The following is a 21,167-nucleotide window of genomic DNA, read 5'->3' as shown; positions in this document are numbered from 1 at the left end:
CTCTCTCTCTCTCTACCTCTGTAAGTGTGTGTTGAGCAGAGGGAAGATTTGAAAGAGAAAAGTGTTGAGTGTTATAGCAATTTGAATAAATACAGAAAGAATGTCACACACCACATCTGTTTATGACATTACCCTAGATGCCAGAACTTCGGCTAACTTCAACAATTCACCTCCTTTTCAGAAACGTGACTCACATATTCTCCCTCCCCAAGTCACATCCTTCCTCAAGACAATTAAAATATCCTCCAGTAATAAAAAAAAAAAGAACTCGTGTTGACACAATTTTCAGGATAGTGAAAGGAAGCAACTAAAGGTGGCATGCGTTTCAAACCATATTTCACAGAAATCTAATAAAGAATGAGGCATCCGTTCCAGTAAGCCTACCAAATTCAAAGAGACACGCGACTGATCATAAATAAGTAATGCCACGTAAGTTTAATAATAACCAAATGAATGACAGGGTGGTTACAAATGTGTAGGTGTTGGTACGCTTCTACTTATGCTGCACAAACCTCAACTCTACCCAGCTGAACTGCTCTGAATTGTGCTTACCGTTGCTAGAGTGTAACCACACGCACAGTATAGTCCACTGACATGCAAAGTCTTACTTGGGCTGTGCAGTGAGATGACGTGATGATAAAAAAGAAAACCATGATGGAGTTTAAAAATGAACCTCCAAAAACAAAGATTAAGAATAAAGACTGAGAATAAAGAAGGAAACAGCTTAATGAACGAATGTCCGAAATCCCTCTGTGAGCAGTAATTTTGACATAAAAGTTTCACATAAAAGTTTGCTGAGCCCTACAATGAACAATGTCAGAGTCTGTCATTTAAATATATCATATAATCAGGTTTGAACTAGTATCTGTTCAGTTCATTAAACTTAACAATTAGACTCACACTCACATCCTAAATATGCAGAAATCAATTTGTTTCAAGAACTGAAAAAACTTCAAGCATAGTTTCTACTGATTTTTGATTAGTACATTGAATTCCAGTGATGTAGATGCACTGAGTAAATATATACTGAGCATCAGAAAAAATGAACTACAGGAAATCTTTAAGAGTGCACTCTTAATTATCTGATCATTTTTGTTGTACTTAGACTTGGCCATAGACTTCATCAGTTTCGGTTCTGGTCTCAAGTCTCCGTAAGGGTACGGAAATTTTCACTTGGTCCATGCTGCCATCTCGTGTTTATTTGTAGTTAATGATACTATCCTGTATATTGCTAAGGGGTATGTCAGGCAATGGCACAAAAGGTAAGTTGTGAAAGACAGACCTTCTGCAATGAATAAGGTTATTAGCACGGACTAAGCTTACATAAAAAGTGGACTTGACTGACAAGCTGATTTCCAGAATTCTCTCTGTAGATTTTGAAATGAAATAAGATCTCACCCTGAATCGTCTGTAGAACGGGTGACGTAATCAAACAGTGATGTAACCATTTTTGAGAGGACTGCAGCCATAATACGCTGAAATATCGCACATGAAAAAGAATATATAAAAATATACGCTCTGTCATCCACTTCCAAGTCATTTACAGTGTAGAGGCATCTCTTCTGCATTTTGTGTCAGTGCAATGCATGAAAAGAATTTTGCTCTGTTTTGCTTATTTGTATGCATATTTACACTGTGCACATTGTTACAAATGTGTTTGTTGAGCAATTTGATTGACAGCGAGAGATCTGGAATGCTGCCAGGTAGGCTTTACTGTATAAGTGGCACTGTCCTTCCTCGTTTTCACATTTGCACAGAGTTCTTCAGTAAAAGTCCTATCGATAATTACGGAAGTGTGTTCACGAGGGAAAGACGTATCGTTTGAAAGCGCGCTTTTATTTTGGCACCAAGATGTGGTTTGCACAATGCTTAGTCATGGTGAGTTACAGCTTTGCCCCGTTCTTCACTGCCTTTACGGAGGAAGACACTGAGGTTCTGTAAATACAGTGTAAGTACCTCATCTCTAAAATAGCCAGATTGTCAAAGTGGTCGTAAATGTAACTTTTGACTACACTTAAACATATTCATCGTCTCCAACGGTTCTTCAGTCTTTATTCGATGGTCTGTTGGAACTGACTTCAATTTTCCGCTTGCTATATGCACAATATAGCCCAAGTTACCATTCTGAACACTGTTCTGTCTCAGGTTGTTTACGTGCGTTGCATAATTATCCTCTGAATATTGTCAGACGGTACTAAAAGTGCCACTTTAGCGAACAGTTGTGCGCGGCACTAGGAGAGAGGAAGTAAGCAATATGAAACAGTGCTTGCTAAAGTCAAATTATGTGGCTTCATATGTTACCACTTCAGTTAGGCTATTCCGTTTTCGTTTAATACAGTCTTTTGTAATGCTGTCGTGACGGTGAATAATGGTGTGGAGTGTACATGTCTTCCTGGACGTCTACACAAGGATTGGCTTCAGTTCTGGGTCATGTTTTGATAGCTATACATGCAATACATTAACATTCCTCAAAACTATTCCATCCGTGAACGGTATTTCGTTGAAGTGGATGATCAGGTCAGGTCACGCAGCATGAACCTAGCTTGTCATTGTTTTCTTACTAATATTGTAGCAGGCTGTTTTGTAGAAGCCTTAACATATTTCTTAGTGCGCATTGAAGGTAAATCTGAACACGGCCACAGAAAATGTATTCACATACCCACATATTAGGCAGCACGACACAGTGTTTAGATCGTTTGGACCAAACCAATTCGGCAAATTCACTCTGTAGAAGAACACACTTGAGGAGTTTTTGAAACCCTTACCTCATCGTCAAATATACGCCGCTTTTGATTAATTATTAAGGCGCGAGAAAGTTTGGCAGAATGGAAACTAAGCTAAGTACCCAGCTAATGTTACTTGAAAGGACACGAATTTATTCGCCCTAACAGATTTTTTTTTTTGGCAAGTGAAACTGCGATCGGAAACCAACACTTTTTCCACTGGACGTTCCTTCCTAAGCGGGTACAGACATGGTTTCTTTGCTGCCTTGCTATGTTTGTGGGCGGAAAAAGAAGCCAAGGCAGCCGGTGTTATGTGGCCTGTTGGTTGCCTGTATTGTATAGCTGAACTGTGCTGCCTACTTGTCCGCTTTCTTTCTTTTTTTTTGCACGAGTAAAGGGGTGAACTTAGGGAGCACGTTTTGTTATGTATTGAGAACGTTCTCTGTCGTGGATATTTCGTACGCACGACCTCTCTCTTTCCATGAAATCCTCGGCACCAGTGAGAAACAGGTGTCTGACGAGATATATGAAATATTCATTACAGTCTTCGCTTTTTTTCGTATACTCAGCGTCCTCAGAAGCGTTCTGACACACTTCATCTACGTACGTGTCGATAAATAAAATTGATCTTTAGATCACCTGTGGTCCAGTTGCCTTTGCAACGAAGTGCCCTCTGTATTACGTTATGTAACCGGGGGATACGCTAAGACCATACTCCGACCTATCCTAAATTGATCCCTGTGCTTTTCGCCCCTTAACTATTCCAACAGATTTGAATAAACTGGTTAGGTCAGTAATTAACAGTCAATATTCCATCAGCCCACTTTGATGGTGACAGAGTTATATCCTGTGTAGGTGTACCCAGTCTGTTATTTTCAGGTCTGCTCCAAGGACCCAGTAAAAAGCCCTGGGGAATCTATGTAGAGCAGTATTTTAGTGTTTGATGTTACTCCTCTCTGTGGATACGTTATAATGTGTCTTCAGAAAAAATTGCTCCAGTGACCAGTTGATTTTAAACACATTGATTTAAATTGGTTTGATCAAGCACTAAACTCTTATCAACCTTGACCGTCTTTTTTCCCAGCTGCAGCCAAACCACTTTTTTTTTTTTTTATTGACTCATCAGTCTGGAGAATGAGTTGGCTTTACACTGGTTTATATCAATATCACCTGGAGGCGCGGGGCTTTCGACCCGTGTGACTAACCTTAACTCATACCTTCACTGTGTTGACAGTGTGTTTATGTGTTCGCTCATGGTTGAACCACTACTGTGTACCCCTCTACTCCTCGTGACTTATCACATGACGCAGGCAAAACATGCAGTCATGCTGACCAGTTAAATTCTGGCCTAATTTAAGTCACCCCATCTTTATCAGTTATTGCGTCATTCGCTTTAAATCAGAGCCCTATCCTTTTCACACTCCCCACATTCCTCTTTGGCATCTGTTCAGACACTCAAGCTCAGACCAAGGAACGTCTGCGTATGAAACAAACCTGCACTGTGTCTGATGATGATCTAAAAATTTTGATTAATCCGCACAGAGACTGAAACACAACTGGCATGCTGTTCATGATCTTCTTCATGTTGGCAACAAATCCTTCCACATAAAGCTTTAAAAACAAAAAAAACAATGGTATTTGCCATGTTGATCCGAAATAAACTAACACACTTGTATAAGGATATCGTTGCGTGATCGATAGTAATGATAAAGGGTTCAGACCTCTTTATGAATTGGTTGTAGAAGTGGGTGACTTTAACAGTTTAAACTAATTAAGATTGTATGTTCCTCTTTTCATGCATCATACATGATTGTAGTTGTTTGTTTGCATGTGGTGGTGTTGTTGTCAGATACAGTGAGATGAATGACTTTGTTTTCTCAGGTTGCAAAGCAGATGGAGTAAACCCTTTATGAAAACAGATCCCCGAACAGCGTGACTTCTAGGAATTCTCTTCTGGGGTGACCAACTGTGGACCTTGTGAACATCCGCATGCTTCAAATGCACTGTTGGAATAAATCATTTTTGAGGCCTGCGCAATGCGTGCTGACCTTTACCCTGCTGACACCAGGAACATCCAGTGAATGACGCAGCTATAACGTATCAAATTAAAGTTTTCACTACCGGCAGAGACGATGGCGTTTTGAACTTTTTTTCTGAGCGAGTGGTCCTCTGAAATCTTTGAACATTGACAATGGCAGCGTGTTGACCCTCTGATTAATTCTTTGTTCTTTGTCCTGTGCTTCTCAAACCAGCTGAGGGAGGAGTTCTATAACGGTGTTTTTATGTGTGTTTTCAGTTTCAAGGCATCCTCTTTTTAAAAGAAAGACTTGATTGTGTCCAGAAGCTTCTGTGTTACTTTTTACCTCCCATCCTAGTTTCTCTTTTGCTTGAATGCTCTTTCAAGAGAGGGGGTGGAAAAAAGACAGTGCCCTTGTTGCCAATATAAACAAATGAACAAACATCTCAATCAGCTTCATTCCTTTTGACATAGTCTCGCTGACGGGAGATACACGACTCCTCTTCCATGGTAGAAAAACAAAGTTGTATTTTTTTTTAATTATTATTATTGGAGACAAGTCAGCTCAACACCTATATATTCTGATCATTTTTCATGCTATCAAATTGACATCAAAGGAAACACTTATCTGGAACAGCAATAAAGCAATCAGTTAGCTCTCACCAGATCATAAACACAAGACACTGGCGAGAAGCAGTGCTGAGTAATCAAGGAACAAGAAAATCCTCATTGTTTGCTAACTCTCTGTAGTCACATCAAAGGAAGGGGAAACCAGTCAGTATTATCTGAGAGCATCACCGAAATCGGCAAAAATCTACAGAGCAAGAATTACTCACGACAGCCTCCGCCCCCTCGATACCCGTGGTTTCAATTTGAAACGGTTTCATAGTCTGCGTTGCCCTGGCGAGTAACGATGCATGCGCCGGGTCGCCGCCGGTGAGAAAGATGTACGCGGCGTCGGGCATGACAGAGTGCAAGGCGGAGGTGACTCCGTCAACGCGCAATGGCCACCGCGTCTTTAGCTACACCTTGGAGAGCCACACTTGCGCGGCTTTCTCCATCATGAACGAGCTCCGTCTGGAGCGCCAGCTCTGTGATGTCACGCTACGGGTCAAGTACAACGACCTGGAGGCCGTGGATTTCGTCGCGCACAAGGTGGTGCTGGCGTCCTCGTCGCCCGTCTTCCGTGCCATGTTCACAAACGGTTTGAAGGAGTGTGGCATGGAAGTGGTACCCATTGAGGGTATCCACCCAAAGGTGAGTGCATAAGGAGTGAGTGGGAAAAGTTAGAATTGTAGCTAAGGATTGGAGACGCTCATTCAGACACCAACCTAGGAATGCTTAGATTCATTTACCAAGCTACCAGTTGCCATTTGGGAGGAACTTATAACTTCAACGAGACAATCATATTTATGAAGTAATTCTCCATCCCTGGGGTTCTGAGTACTGAAATAGAGTTCATGTATATGCGATCATGAATGGGCAAAGAAGTAGCTATTAGTTCCCACTCCTTATTTACATTTTTAAAAAAAACACACAGGAATTTTGGCAACTTTGTGTTTCCTTCACCTTCTTATTGTGTCAGATATTCAGTGGATGCATTGAGATGGAATGTATGTACCTGTTATTTGCAGTGATTCAGTTTAATGGAGAATGATTAAACCACTTATCCCAAGGGCTCCTTTGGGACCAGTTAGATAAATAACTGCTGCTGCATGTGAAAGTGAAACAGTGCTGACCCACTTTCTGGGCTGAAACAGAGCGATAGGTAACTGGCGTGTCATTGTGCGAGTTGTGTACTCTGACTGCTGAAAGGAAGATTAAGGTATGTTGTTGATAAGCTGTGTTAAGTAAACACAGACAAGTCCCACTGGTCTTAACTATAGTGCAAATGAAAGACGTTTTCAGACGGTCCCTTGGGTGTGTTTACCGTATTTTAATCACATAATTGTGTATTATTCATAGAAGATTTCTCCTTATGCTCTCACTTGAGGATATTAAATAGCTAGGACTATTAATGGGGCCTGTTTATTACGGCTGGCTGAAACACGTTTATGTCCTGTTCTTCGGTCTGCCAGATTCACTGAGACAGAAACTTTTTGTTCCTCACAGGTAATGGAACGCCTGATTGAGTTTGCTTATACAGCCAGTATATCGGTCGGGGAGAAGTGCGTGATCCATGTGATGAACGGAGCAGTGATGTACCAGATAGACAGCGTGGTCAAGGCATGCTGTGATTTCTTGGTACAACAGCTTGACCCTAGCAATGCAATAGGCATAGCCAACTTCGCAGAGCAAATCGGCTGCACGGAGCTGCACCAGAAAGCCCGCGAATACATCTACATGAACTTCAGTCAGGTCAGTGCACATCTTTTTAATGTACAGTTTATTATAGCATAACCTCAGAAACTAGGTCGCTTTCATCATTCTGCTTGTCTACTGAGAGAATGTTCAGCAACACGGGTCACTGAGAGCCCTAGTTCATGTGAGCTGTTGAGTTTCCAACATTTGGTGATGCTGCAAATGATCTTTTTGGTGATACAATCTCTCTCTCTCTCTCTCTCTCTATCTATCTATCTATCTTTCTGTCTGTCTCATCCTCACTTAAATTTCTCTCATTGCATGGAAAGTCATTTTGCATCGACTTTTTTCCCTTAAAGAATGAATAATTACCCGGTCCTAAATTTGTCATTTGTTCTTTGCACCTACCGGTTCACTGAATTTCAATAGCTCACTTACCGGCTCTGACTCCTGCCTTTTGTACCTCCCTTATCTGTGTCCCTTTCAGATTGTGTTCCAGACAATAATCCACTTCATCTTTGTTGTGTAATCTTTGAGGTCATTGTTGATGAGTCATGCAGCAGTAAGTGTGTGTGTGGGCGGTGAGGGTTTACCTGCGTCGTTGAATGGTTAATGTGTCAGGCACAGCGTGACAGTCAATGGTGTTTGGAGAAAGAAAAAGAAAAAAAGTTCTGCCAGTTTCTCAGTCAAATGCATTTGGCACAGTCTTACTATGTTCACGGTTCTTTAATCTCTATATTTAAACACAGTGGAAGATAAGTCTTTTCCCTTGTGTTTAAAGGTTCACCCAGGTTTCTGTTTAAACTCTCGTGTTTGTCACCGTATGACTAATGTATTGTTCATTGCTGAATGTCGAGTTTGTTCCTGTTGGGTAAGCTGAAAGAATCTGACTATGTTTCATGCCCCTGAGTGTCAGTGGTGCTATAGGTTTAAACTGTGTGGGTGTGTGGGAGTCAGTGCTTCCCATATTTGGAATGGAATTGTAAGAGACTATCTGAACACTGAGTCATAAACATCTATGCAAAATGTCAATAACTGATCATAATAGGGGTCACAGGCAGCCGGGTCATTTAAAGTAGCCTTGACTGAAGAAGATTAAAACTACACCTCGGGTGATAATGTCTGACAGCTTTCTTTCTATTGATTCTTCCCTTTAATTCATTCTCTCTCTCTCTCTCTCCCTCTCTCTCCCCAGGTAGCCACTCAGGAGGAGTTTTTCAACCTGTCTCACTGCCAGCTGGTGACTCTGATCAGCAGGGACGAGCTGAACGTTCGCTGCGAGTCGGAGGTGTTCCACGCATGCGTGGCGTGGGTGCAGTACGACCGCGAGAACCGCCGGCCTTACGTGCAGGCGCTGCTGCAGGCCGTCCGCTGCCACTCGCTCACGCCGCATTTCCTGCAACGACAGCTGGAGCACTTTGACTGGGATCCCCAAAGCAAGGACTACTTGGCTCAGATCTTTCAAGACCTCACTCTCCACAAACCCACCAAGGCCATCTCCTGCCGAACACCCAAGGTCCCCCAGCTAATCTACACCGCCGGCGGTTACTATCGTCAGTCTCTCAACTTCCTGGAAGCCTACAACCCGTGCACGGGCGCCTGGCTGCGGCTGGCTGACCTGCAGGTTCCCCGGAGCGGGTTGGCGGCCTGCGTCATCAGCGGACTGTTTTATGCCGTGGGCGGCCGGAACAACGCGCCGGACGGGAACATGGACTCCAGCATGCTGGACTGCTACAACCCCGTCAACAACTGCTGGTCTCCGTGTGCACCCATGAGCGTTCCCCGGAACCGCATCGGGGTGGGCGTCATCGACGGCATGATCTATGCCGTTGGGGGGTCCCACGGTTGCATCCACCACAACAGCGTAGAGAGGCAAGTGCGACCTGACCCAACCTGACCTGACCTGAGCGACCTCTCAAAGAAAGCTGGAGGAGCCCTACTTATCTGACGCAGGCATTTTGTCGTCTTTGCACTTTTAGATGTCCTAGAAGGTCTTACACGTATTTCTCTGAATGTTTAACAGTTAGAGTTGTCTTAACGTGCCTGTTGTTTGCAGAGTTAAAACAGCCAAAACTGTCCCGGGGCCTGTACTGGAAGCGAGGTAAAGGTAACTTGTGGTTAAGTTGACTCAGAGTAAGTAGTAAACCTCCTACTAGGAGAGCCCTACGGCTTCATTCTCCCAGCAAAACAAAGCCATAAGGCTCTTCTATTAGGAGGTTTACTACTTACTCTGAGTTAACTTAACCAAGAGTTACCTGAATGAGCCAGTTACCTCGCTTTCGTAGCACAGCCTTCTGGGCTGACTCAGGTGGTGTTTGAGATTTAGAAGTATCGCCCGTTACCTTGAGCAGGAAACAGACTTATTTTCTCCCACTTCCAACCATTGTTTGTTCAATCTATCAGGTTACATTTCTCGCTGCTTTCACTGTGACGTTGTTAAAGGAACAGAAAGCCATCAGAGGAGGAAATGTATGTGTATCTTCACAGTTTGTCTTGTAATACTCAGACAGGTCAAATCCGGAGCAGTCTGAAATAAACAAGAACAAGAACGAGCTATATTTAGTCTTTCATCCCACAACAAAGCAAGTCTCAACATGAGAACCAAAAACAGAGAGCTCCTTGTTGTTTGCCACATTTTCCACTCTCAGGCAGTTCATGTTATAGATGTGGGTGATAAATATTTGTGGTTGTAGACACCTGGTTAGTTATGGTTGAAGTGTAACTTCTGTCAGGCTGTCCTGCCTTTAAATCCAAATTTAACGTGGAACAAAAAGCCAAAGCAGGCGCTTTCTTGTTTGGGCCATAGATTTTTAACGTACAAGCCACCGTAACTTGTCGTGACACCCAGATACTAAACGCAAGCCGCCTGTCTATGTATATTCAACGGTTTCTGTGTAAAAACCGTCACTGACCACGGTTGCGTCCGTCTTGGCAGATATGACCCGGAGAAGGACTCGTGGCAGCTGGTGGCGCCCATGCTGACGAGGCGCATAGGAGTGGGCGTGGCCGTCATCAACCGGCTGCTGTACGCCCTGGGCGGCTTCGACGGTACCAACCGGCTCAGCTCGGTGGAGTGCTACAACCCCGAGAGAGACGAGTGGAGGACCGTAGCTCCCATGAACACGGTGCGCAGCGGGGCAGGTGAGACCAAAAGCACAAAGGACCCTCTGAGAGAGACGGAGCGCGTGCGGGTCGCATGCATAGGAGCAGCTATCGCAGTTAGAACGGAGCCGCTTGTTGCAAGTCTGTCTAGAGCAAAGGGGCGAAACAAAAAGAACACCCCGCTCCCGATCGCCGGATCGGGGCGCACGAAGCGCCGACGTAATCCAACAGCCACAAATGATCATTTGCTTTTCTTTTCGACGTATCCTTAGTGATGGAAGCGAATGTTCAGGGTCACCCAGTACTGAACACGGCAAAGAACACAAAACTCCCTAAGTGCTCGGAAACTAAAATAACTTGATCAAATGAAAATAATAAAAAAAAATGTATAAACAAGTGCCCTTAGCCTCTGTAACTAACCTTGAAAACAGGACGAAAAGAACTACAAACAAAAATGGCCTTTACTTTTAGTTTTTCCATAGATTAACTCGCAGAGAAATAAATAATGTGAAAAGGATTGTTCACATGATAGCACGTAGTGAAACTAATGTTGACAACAATGAATCACAAGAAGCTCACACAGTCAGCTATCTGTATGTAAAATGTCAAGGACTGCCCTGTCTCCAGGGCACAGCTGTTCCCACTTCACATCACTTATTAACCGACGAGGACATCAACATTTGTCCTCAATTGGTACTCCCTGTTGAGTACACAATCATACATATCAAAACAAGGAAGAAAGAACACCAGTAGGTCTGAGACCCCAGACACCTACCTACGTACAAACAACTGTCTTGGAAAAACTGGGGGTCGTAATATTGCTGCCAAGAATGTTCATGGTTAAGTTTAGTAAGCAGCCAATGTTCCTTTGCGCTCACGTTCCCAAAGCCAAGCAATCAAATAAATGAATGTAGTTTATATTGCTTGGCACGCAGGGTTAATTTTTATTCTTACTGGGGGCACGGTCGGTTAATGAGTGGAAGACCATTTTCCTTTAGACCTCTGGCACCGTCATCTTCTGGCACTGCGGTTTGGTTCCCACTCTCTACAGACTGTTTGAACAAATAAGAGCAAAGTCAAAGTCGATGAGATGACTGGACAGTGAGTTCTGTTCACTCCTCGTACGGAATGCGGTCTGAATCACACGGCGAAGTCGAATTGCGACACTTTGTAGATAAAACCGTACCTCGGATGGTATTCTGAAAATGACTAACGGGCCGACTGTGGTTTCCTTCTGTGGCAGGGGTTTGTGCTTTGGGAAACAGGATCTACGTCATGGGTGGGTACGACGGCACCAACCAGCTGAACACGGTGGAGCGATACGACGTGGAGACGGACAGCTGGAGCTTTGCCGCGTCCATGACGCACAGACGCAGCGCGCTGGGCGTGACCACGCACCACGGTCGCATCTATGTACTCGGTGAGTCCCCGACGCGCCCGCGTCCAGCGATGTCGAGGTCAGAAACAAACGTACAGAAAATCACGTTCCGAATTTTTAACCCGCGATGTAATGCCTTGTAGAGGACACCGTGGACTAGTTAGTGAACTAGTCCACCGACACACCCACATTCCTAATGCCCAATCTAATGTTTCATCGGTAATTCATTAAAAATATTAACTGATCTTATGAGTCGAACAAAATTTGAGTCATAAAGAAAGAATGTTCCCAGAGAGTGAAATTGAGTGTCAAGGTACAAATGTTCTTTCCAGTCAGTTAATTTGAATTAAAAACCATGTCAGTGAGAATTCTTACCCTGTCAGATTTATAATTGAAAACAGATACTGCAGTGATTTGACTGAATACCAAAATCTGTGAGTTGAATGTTCTTACCATTATCAGTATGAGGCTTGCCTAACACTATTATGATGTGTTAATTATCAGATACTATCTGAAACTCTGAGCCCAGTGCGGAGGCGAACACACCCTGATCCTCCTGCCAGATCCGTGGCAGAAATCCCCTAATTGGCTAAGCACTGAAAAATTCCCCGTACTTTAGAAGTCGTAAAAAAAGATCATAAAAAGGTGTCTTCTTTTTAGTGCATTGTGATAGTTTAATAAAAATAAACATGACCGTATGCCAAAAATGGAAATATGTCAGTGTGTCGCAATCAGTCATTCAGGTGTTCCTTTTTCAAAAACAAATGGTTCCTTTTTGAAAATGTTTAAAGGGTTTTCTTCTTCCTCATCTGTATTCCAAGGAGTGGCTAGACTGGATAGGCGAGCTTTGTCTTATTTGAGTTATACCACTGGATTGCTCTCACCTGTCCTGTTCTTTACCTCAGCGGCCTGGGCAAAAATCACAATGTTTGGCCACTAGAGGGAGCCAGTGTGCTGTAACCCACTGTTTTGGTGTATGTTAGTGTAATGCACAGATGACCTGAAGTTGTATTACCTCAGCAAACCACCCTTATGTTTGTTTTGTTTTTGGCTCACAGAAAAGACTTGCTGCTTAAAGTCAAAAGGCCAGAGATCACTGCTAAAAGTGTGAATACGTTTAGAACAGCATGTTTTTTTTTTGTTTGTTTGGGGTTTTTTTTCAGCTGAATCTTTGTTGTGTCTTTAAACAGTGTTCTCTCTTCCAGGTGGTTATGACGGTAATACCTTCCTGAGCAGTGTGGAGTCCTATGACCCAGACACTGACACCTGGACGGAGGTCACTAACATGACCTCTGGCAGAAGTGGTGTGGGCGTAGCAGTTACCATGGAACCTTGCCAAAAGAAATGCCAGAAGCACTAATTCCCCCTTCTCCCTCCATCCCTCCATTTTTACTCATCCGTGGGCATGTCAGCTCACAGTAGCTCTGGAGTTGGAATTCAATGTCTCGAAACAGACCGTGAGAGGAAAGCTTCCCAAGGCTTGGTTTAACGCTGTAAGGAAATTTAAAACAATTTCAAAAAAGAAAAAAAAAAGGTTATTTAGTTCTTTATGACCTAGGAGCATCTTGTGTGTGTTTTTGTTTTGTTTTGTTGTGTCTTTTTTTTTTGTTTTGGTCTCTCTCAGACATGGTGGTCGTCAAAATATGAAGTTGTTTTTTTTTTTTTAGACACTCTGCCATTGCTGTTGTTTGATTTGAACATTTTTTTCAACTCATGACCAAAGGTTCTTTAGCCCAAGAGACAGAAAGTATGAGACGGAGAGGTCGCGGAAGACTGCGAGACTGTGAGAGACTTTCAGATAGACGTTCTTGTGTGGCGCCTCAAGATGGTGATAACACACACACACACACACACACACATAGAGAGAGAGAGAGAGAGAGAGAGAGAGAGAGAGAGACAGTCAGGGATACCTTTTCTGTATTAAAGACCAGCCTGTGCATGGAACACAGAAGCAAACAACTGCACTTGTTACAGTTCAAACATGGAAGTACGGTAAAAACGCGGATAACTCACGATAACTGCACAAAGTTAGAATTAGGTCTCTTCGTTAGTTAGGTTTTAGTTTTAATTCTTCTTTTTTTTTTTCCAAAATACAAAGTGCCATTGAATTTCTTGACCACAAAGTCAGTATATGCTATCGAATCTAGATATGAAGAAAGGGCTAAAAAAAAGAGAGAGAGGGAAAAAGGTGCCACTGGGAGAGGGAGTCAGTGTGCCAGGTTTCCAACAGAGTGCCACACAGACTTCCAAGTCCCCCCTGCCCCCCCCCCCCCACACACACACACACACACACACACATATAATTATTGCTCAAACCTATAAGGACAGAGTCATTATTAGCAGGTGTAGGAAAACTGCAGTTAACCTGCAGAAAGGGAATTTCTAAGCCCCATCAAAACAAATGTCAGTGAACCTTTAACATTAAACAATGCTAAAAAAAAAACGTCTAAAGTAGCCAGACTGTGTTTTATACAAATACAACTCAAGCCCGTAAGGCTGGTGTTCTAAAGAAAATTGACACCTAATGAATTTCACAGATGTACAAAGAAAGGAAAAACAAATGTATTTTTATCAGCAGTTTAAGCTACTTTTTTGCAAAAAAAAAAAAAAAGGTTTTGTACATTGATATTCCATGAAATCTTGTACAGCATTCTGGAGCTTACTTCTCTCTCTCTCTCTCTCTCTTGCTCTTCTCCTTTTTAATTTATTGGGGGATTGTCTGTTTTTGTTTGCTTTGACTTGGCTTCCACTTTAACTCATTGGACAGTTCTCTGTGCTTCTTTGTAACTGAGCATGCATTGTATTTAAGAGATCCCAGCAGGTGCTTTGTTATTTTCTAAAATTTTTTTTTTGCTTTTCATTTCAAAAGGGACTTTTTTTTCCTTCAGTAGCTGAATATTAACTATGACAGATTATTTAAGGACTGCTTTGTAAATTTTACAGCAAGACATACACTGTACAAAACATTGTATATTAAAAGCATACGTTTGTTGTAATACGTATTTGTTTTTTTTTGTTTCCAAATGAACAACTGTGAGATGTACGCGACAAATTGTAATCTTGACGTTTCACCACGAGGTAGAGACAGAGTTCCGTAGTCTGATTAATGTACTATCTTCTGATGAGTGTCGATCTGACAGAGTGGCACAGAAATAGTATTATGAATAGTATTATGATATTATGACAAAGACACTATTTTAAACTACTGTGACCGTTTTGCAGAACAGGAGTAATGGAAATAAATTTGTTTACTAACACAGTTTAAAACCACCGTTATTGCTGATTAGAGTTTAATTTATTGTCTGTATGGACCGTGGACACTCCGCATAAGCTTGGTGAATCTCACAGCGAAATGTTAGGGTCCGATGTAGCTGAAGAAACGCCGAGGCATTTCGAACTGTCAGCCTCCCCTTTTAGTCTTGGTCGGGAACTACCTACACTGCCTCTCGGTTTTTGTGAGAGACAGTATAGTTTTGTAATTTAATTAACACTTCTGATGAGTACGACTGTCGAGCCAGCCAGCCTTACAGGACGTCGAGTCCCTTCTTTGGTGTAGTACTCCCCTTTAAATCACATTAGCAAAACTCCTTTTGGTAACAAAGCCTGTAGTATCCTGGTGACCTACCTTCAGCGATCATGTTACAGCAAAGGTGTTGTTAAGAGAAGGATGTCTGTGACACGGAAAATGATACACAGACTTATAAGACCACATAAAAATACAGTAATAAAGTCAGATGACAGAGATTCACACTTTCGCTTTTATCAGCGTTTTCACGCGCCCATTCAGATGTTTAACCTCCTCAGAATAAATGATCTATTTGATGGCGGATTCTGTCATTAAGGGGGAGGAGTCCGTGTTGTTTGGGAATACAATACTAGTGTAACACTAACCTCGCTCATTCCATTTGAAGCAGTAGGCACCATACCACCAACGTGCAGGGGAAGCCCATGGATAATGAGACAATGATCATACCTTGGTATCGCGTTATGGGATAGTACTCGAATGACCCTTATTGCGGTGAAACGTCCTAGCTGCTGTCTGAGAGACAACAAGGAGCGCAGGTATGCAAAAAAAAAAAAAAAAAAACCTAACTGAAGTTTTCTTTAAATAAACAGTAAATTCTGTGAGTAGATTTTTCGTGTTGTAATGATCTGATTGTTTCCATTGAACAAGGGTGAGTGAAACCTGCCAAAAAAGTTTTGTTAAAGTGTGACCTATAGCCACACATCTGCTTACCCTTTGGCGTGTACGCCTGGTTTTGTCACGTTCATCTGGTTGGTACCTGTCGCTAATCGTGAATGAAAATATTTATACATGAAACAACTTGGGATGTATCCAGAGAAGTACAGCAGTTCGTTAAGGCATGTGAAGTCACCATGTGATTACAAGCTTATTAGGTGGCAAATTGCCTGTGAGGGCCTGTGTGAAATGTCATTTCATGCATAATCATAACTAAACAATCTGCTGAAGTACTGAGACCTGGACATGCAACGTTTTCCCACGACTCTTGTATACGACTTGTTCTTGAATATAATAAGTTTGCCGTTGAGTTCTGTAAGGATGCTGTACAGTTCAACCTTTACGCAATGAGTATACTCTCTTTATGGTTCGTGAGGCTGTCTGAATTACAGACGTAGTGGGCTATCTGTTTCAGACTTGGCCAATACCAAATCCAGACAAGCTGTGTAACAATGAGCCGCTGTCTGTTTTAGTCGCCAAACAAGTTCATCCACTCTAGCTGTCCCAGTTTATGGTGTGACTCTGAAACCTCTTGAATTACATAACTTTTGCTGATTTTTTACACAATTTTAAATTCATAGCATCGCTATAGTCTGGTGCTATTTGTAGCCCCCTCCTCACGGTTTATTGAGAAGAATGATGACATTAATAATTGACGGTCACATTAATGATAGTTGACAGATTTTAGAAACCAAACGTGACTTCTTTCCATTCAACAGCTTTCAAGATGATTCCAGTGAATGAGTTCCGAAATATTGCCTCGGATCAGAACCCCCAGCTGAAGGTGCTGAAACCGTGGTGGGACGTGTTCTCTGAGTACCTGTGCATAGCTATGCTTATGATTGGTGTCTTCGGTTGCACTGTGCAGGTAAGTCATAAACTGCTGTGAACAAAAAGACTCAAAAGTAAGAGGAGACTCTCTGAGCAAATGAGAACTTGTTTAATGCATTTAGAAATAATGTTCAAACCAGCCTCTGCTCTTTGTGGGCAAGGCGAACACAGCACTACAATATATGAATAGTGTTCATCCATATTACTGTAGTAATAGCTTGGAAGTGTACTCTTCCAATATAAGCATATTTGGGAGTGTAAAGTCTTAGGGAGCAACAAGTTAATGTTTCTGAATGCCTGAGAATGTTTTTAGAAACGCTATTATTTGTTTAACTACATGTTGATGTCTAAAGTGAATTAAAGAAATGAAATTCAAGACAACCAAGGCAAAATACTTTATGTATGGACACAGTGTATAGGAACAGCTTTATCTGATAGCTACTTCTTCGATTCTTAAGCCACAACAACAACAACAACAATAAAAAAAAAATCTTATCTCTGATGACCTCCACGAAAGCAGAAATAAGGTTATCCTTAGTGTACTGTCTGCACTGACCTAGTAACAATAACAGTGGTACAGCGACTCACTCTTCAGTGGTTAATATTTCATTCCTTATCTTTGAGAGTTATCACAATATCTTTTCTACAGAATCTTCCTTATAGCTGGTGGAAGGGTTATGACTAGTGCATATGTGACAAAGTGAACAGAACTCACTGTGCATAAATAACTTAAGTGAACAGAACTCATCACTTTCTGTTATCTGTATAAGTGTGTCATTATTGCAGTGTGCACACTGTGACTATTAACAAGAGTAACTATCATGTGTTTAGAAAAAAAAAAACAAGAATGCAGTCTCACAAACATCCAATTTCAATTTACAGCTGACACAAGAAAAAATATCCTGCCTACCAAACCGCATCTCTGGGCCCAATAAGCAGGACACAGACTGCAGTCATGTCAGGGATCACAAAGAGAATGACAGTTTGTGGGAGTATGCTGTAACGAAGGCTCTCAGCCCACACATCATTGAAGTCTTTGGTCGTAAAAATGGCCTAGACATCCACCAGTACGTCTTTGTCAATCATTACTGCTATGAGCGGGCAGTCCACTGGTATGGAAAGTACTTCCCCTACCTGGTGGTTATACATACAATGATTTTCATGGTGGTGAGCAACTTTTGGTTCAAGTTCCCTGGGACATCATCCAAAGTTGAGTTGTTTGTCTCTATTCAGGGCAAGTGTTTTGACTCGCCTTGGACAACACGGGCAATCAGCGAAGTTTCAGAGGAACGTAAAGAAGAACGAATGGTCACTTGGAGGAGGAATACCATGACAAAGTCCTTGCCTGAAAGTCCTACTGGAGGAGAAGAAGAAACTGTTGCCCTTCTCCGGTCCTCCTCAGTCAAGTCCAACCCTGAGAAAAAGGCTCCAGATCCCCAACCTCCAGACTCTGTCTTGGATAAGAAAGAAGGAGAGCAAGCAAAGGCTCTGTTTGAGAAAGTGAGAAAGTTTCGCACCCATGTAGAAGAAGGTGATATCCTCTACCTCATGTATGTGCTGCAGACATCACTCAAAGTCTTCCAGTTTGCCTTAATAATAATTTACAGCATTGTACTTGTGCCAAATATTGAAATTGTAGTAAGATGCCCCGTGCCTCCAGACCTTACAGGTTTTGATGTCTTCTGCTGCAACAATAACAAAGCCCACCTCTTCTCTAAATTGGCCTACTGTTACATCTGCTTTGTTGGGGTATATGGATTACTATGCATCTATTCCCTCTACTGGCTTTTCCATCGGCCACTGAAGGAGTATTCCTTTGAGCATGTGCGTCTGGAGACAGGCATCAATGATATCCCAGATGTTAAAAATGATTTTTCATTCCTGCTACATCTTAGCGATCAGTACGATGCCCTCTATGCCAAACGCTTCGCTGTCTTCCTCTCAGAGGTCAGCGAGAGCAGGCTGCGACAAGTGAACCTCAACCATGAGTGGACTGTCAAGAAACTTCGAGCTCGCCTGACCAGGAATGCCAGTGAGAGGCTGGAGCTTCACCTCATGATGCTTCCGGGACTGCCCGACACTGTCTTTGAGATACCTGAGATAGAGTCCCTCAAACTGGAGATGATTAACAACATCACCATTCCAGCCATTTTAACTCAACTTACGGCCCTTCAGGAAATCTCTCTCGTCCACTGTCCTGCCAAACTCCAACTTGTTGCCCTCAACCACTTGCGGGAGAACCTCAAAGTGCTTCGACTTACTTATGAGGGTCCAGAGCAAATTCCCATGTGGATGTACACCCTACAGAACCTGGAGGAGCTCCACTTGAGCGGGCCTCTCACTAATGAACTCTCCCGTAGTACCACTTTGGATACACTCAGGGATCTTAAAAATCTGCGCGTGTTAACCTTACGCTGTAAACTTATCAAGATTCCCCCCAGTGTGGTTGATGTGGCAGGTCAGCTTCAGCGGCTAATTATACACAACGAAGGTGGGAAACTGCAAGTTTTCAGCAGCTTAAAGAAACTGTCCAATTTGGCAACTCTTGAGCTCACAGCTTGCGAACTGGAACGTATTCCTAGTGCTGTTTTCAGCCTCTCCAATCTGCAAGAGCTAGACCTCCGAGATAATAAGCTAACAACTGTGGAGGAGATCCTGAGTCTGCAACATTGCCGCCGTCTTACTACCCTTAAACTGTGGCACAATGCTATCTCCTACATCCCGGAACACATCAGCAAACTCCGCTCTTTGGAGACACTGGACATCAGCTGGAATAAGATCCGCAGGCTTCCCTCTCGCCTCTTTTACTGCACCAAGCTGCGCCATCTAGACCTCTCACACAATCAGCTCACTTTCCTGCCCGCTGAGGTGGGCATCCTTCAGAGTCTACAGTACTTCTCTGCGGCTTTCAACTGCCTGGAGTCACTTCCTGACGAACTGTTCTCCTGCAAACGGCTAAGGATTCTGGTGCTTGGCAATAACAGCATTCCATATCTGTCCCCTCGCGTGAGCAACTTAGCCCAACTGGTGCGGCTTGAGCTGAAAGGCAACCGACTGGAATCCCTCCCCCCTGAAATAGGAGAATGTAGCCAGTTAAAACTGAGTGGACTTATAGTGGAGGAGAGCATCTTAGACCTTCTACCCTCTGACATTAGACATCGTATGACAGAGAGTTAAGGAGCAGCCTGGACATTTTTCAAGAAAATGGGAGAAAATGTGGAAAATGAAAGAAATTTACATTTTAAATGAGAGAAAAACACTTCACATTTTGCACAGGAGACCTTTGAAGAGGTTTTGGTTGACAAAATTGGCAACCAATAGCATTTAGATGATTTATGCATATCAGATGAGTAATCATCGTAACTAAATGATATCAGTTTTGATTACTGTGAGAAGTGCCTTGATGTTTTGCTTGTGTTAAAATATAAATACTGACTATTTAAGCAATACCCTTGATTTGTCCATCATTGTTTTATGATGAAATACCTGTCACCAGTGTATTCGTTGTGTTTTTGAAAACAGTGATTTACCCCCAAAAAATGTCAAGTCCTTTTAAGTGTGACAGGGCAGGCAAGTTTTACAGACAGGTCAGACCAGTTAGATCATACCAGGGTTTTTCATTTTGGACGAGACTTCAGTTATTTCCTTATTCTATAACTGTTAATTGAAATTAAACAGTTTTTCATTCTGGTTCTGATAGTTATTTTTTGTATCCGTAAATTATGCACATTTATGGTAACTACAAACAGGTGGCCATCTGACATTAACTTCTCATGGATTATCATGTGTCTGTTCACTGACCAATATTTGTTGCTCCATTTGTGCTAAAATACAAAGCAACCAGTGTCTTGTAACATTTCCCACTACAAATATTGAAAGATATAATTTGATATTCGACTCTCAAATCAGGAAGTATTCCAGCGCTTAGGAGGTAAATCATGGTAGTTACTGATTTGTCTTGGTAATTAATAATAATTACAATACAAACACAAAGGTCCTTAAACAAATTAAACAACTAAATAGCTAATTGACTCTATTTGTCGGTAAAACAAGGAATGGTGTATTTTGGTCTGTAATAGTGGACATATATCAGAAACAGAGATTCATGTGCACATGCTTTCAAAAGCTCGTAAACTTCATGGCATGATTAGCAGACATTTAGTTACACAAAGTCAGGGGCACTTCATGCAAAGTCATGTCCTGGCCTGCTGCTTCATAACAAGGGATCAGCAACCCGAGCCACAGCTCAGAGTCTGTCAAATACAGAATAACCTGCCCACAGAAAAAGGTTAACTGAAAAAAAAAACACACACACCACTCTCTTCTAAGAGGGAGTGGCTCACTCAGTGGAAATTTCCAAAGGTGTGCAGTGATACAGTAAGTCACCTAAGAGGAGTGCTACACTTCATGTTATCCACCAGTCATTTCAAAGCTCGTTCTAAAGCCAGCAGCACGAGTTAACTTCCTGCCTAAGAAGCGGTATTCCAACAAGCAAAGTATTCTAACAGCTCACATTCCACCATTCCGCTATGCTTTGGATTTGAGTGCAGAGTGCAGACTTAGTGCAGATAAGCA

At 42.4% G+C, this 21,167-nt stretch overlaps 2 protein-coding genes across 2 annotated transcripts; both read left to right on the top strand.

The window, feature by feature from the left end:
* Positions 1–1,879: 1,879 nt before the first annotated feature.
* keap1b (kelch-like ECH-associated protein 1b) lies at positions 1,880–13,781 on the top strand. The gene is made up of 7 exons (XM_030782562.1): positions 1,880–1,948; positions 4,605–5,997; positions 6,853–7,098; positions 8,237–8,913; positions 9,977–10,182; positions 11,387–11,563; positions 12,727–13,781. The coding sequence occupies exons 2-7, from the start codon at positions 5,686–5,688 to the stop codon at positions 12,879–12,881; spliced, it is 1,773 nt and encodes a 590-aa protein (XP_030638422.1). The 5' UTR covers positions 1,880–1,948; positions 4,605–5,685; the 3' UTR covers positions 12,882–13,781.
* A 2,707-nt stretch (positions 13,782–16,488) lies between these two features.
* On the top strand, positions 16,489–19,769 carry LOC115819022 (volume-regulated anion channel subunit LRRC8C-like). Its single transcript, XM_030782560.1, has 2 exons — positions 16,489–16,629; positions 17,475–19,769. The coding sequence occupies exons 1-2, from the start codon at positions 16,489–16,491 to the stop codon at positions 19,767–19,769; spliced, it is 2,436 nt and encodes an 811-aa protein (XP_030638420.1).
* Positions 19,770–21,167: the final 1,398 nt, after the last annotated feature.

The sequence above is a fragment of the Chanos chanos genome, chromosome 8 (assembly GCF_902362185.1).
Source record: "Chanos chanos chromosome 8, fChaCha1.1, whole genome shotgun sequence".
In the NCBI taxonomy this organism is placed as follows: domain Eukaryota; kingdom Metazoa; phylum Chordata; class Actinopteri; order Gonorynchiformes; family Chanidae; genus Chanos; species Chanos chanos.
This window is presented reverse-complemented; position numbering and strand designations above follow the sequence as displayed.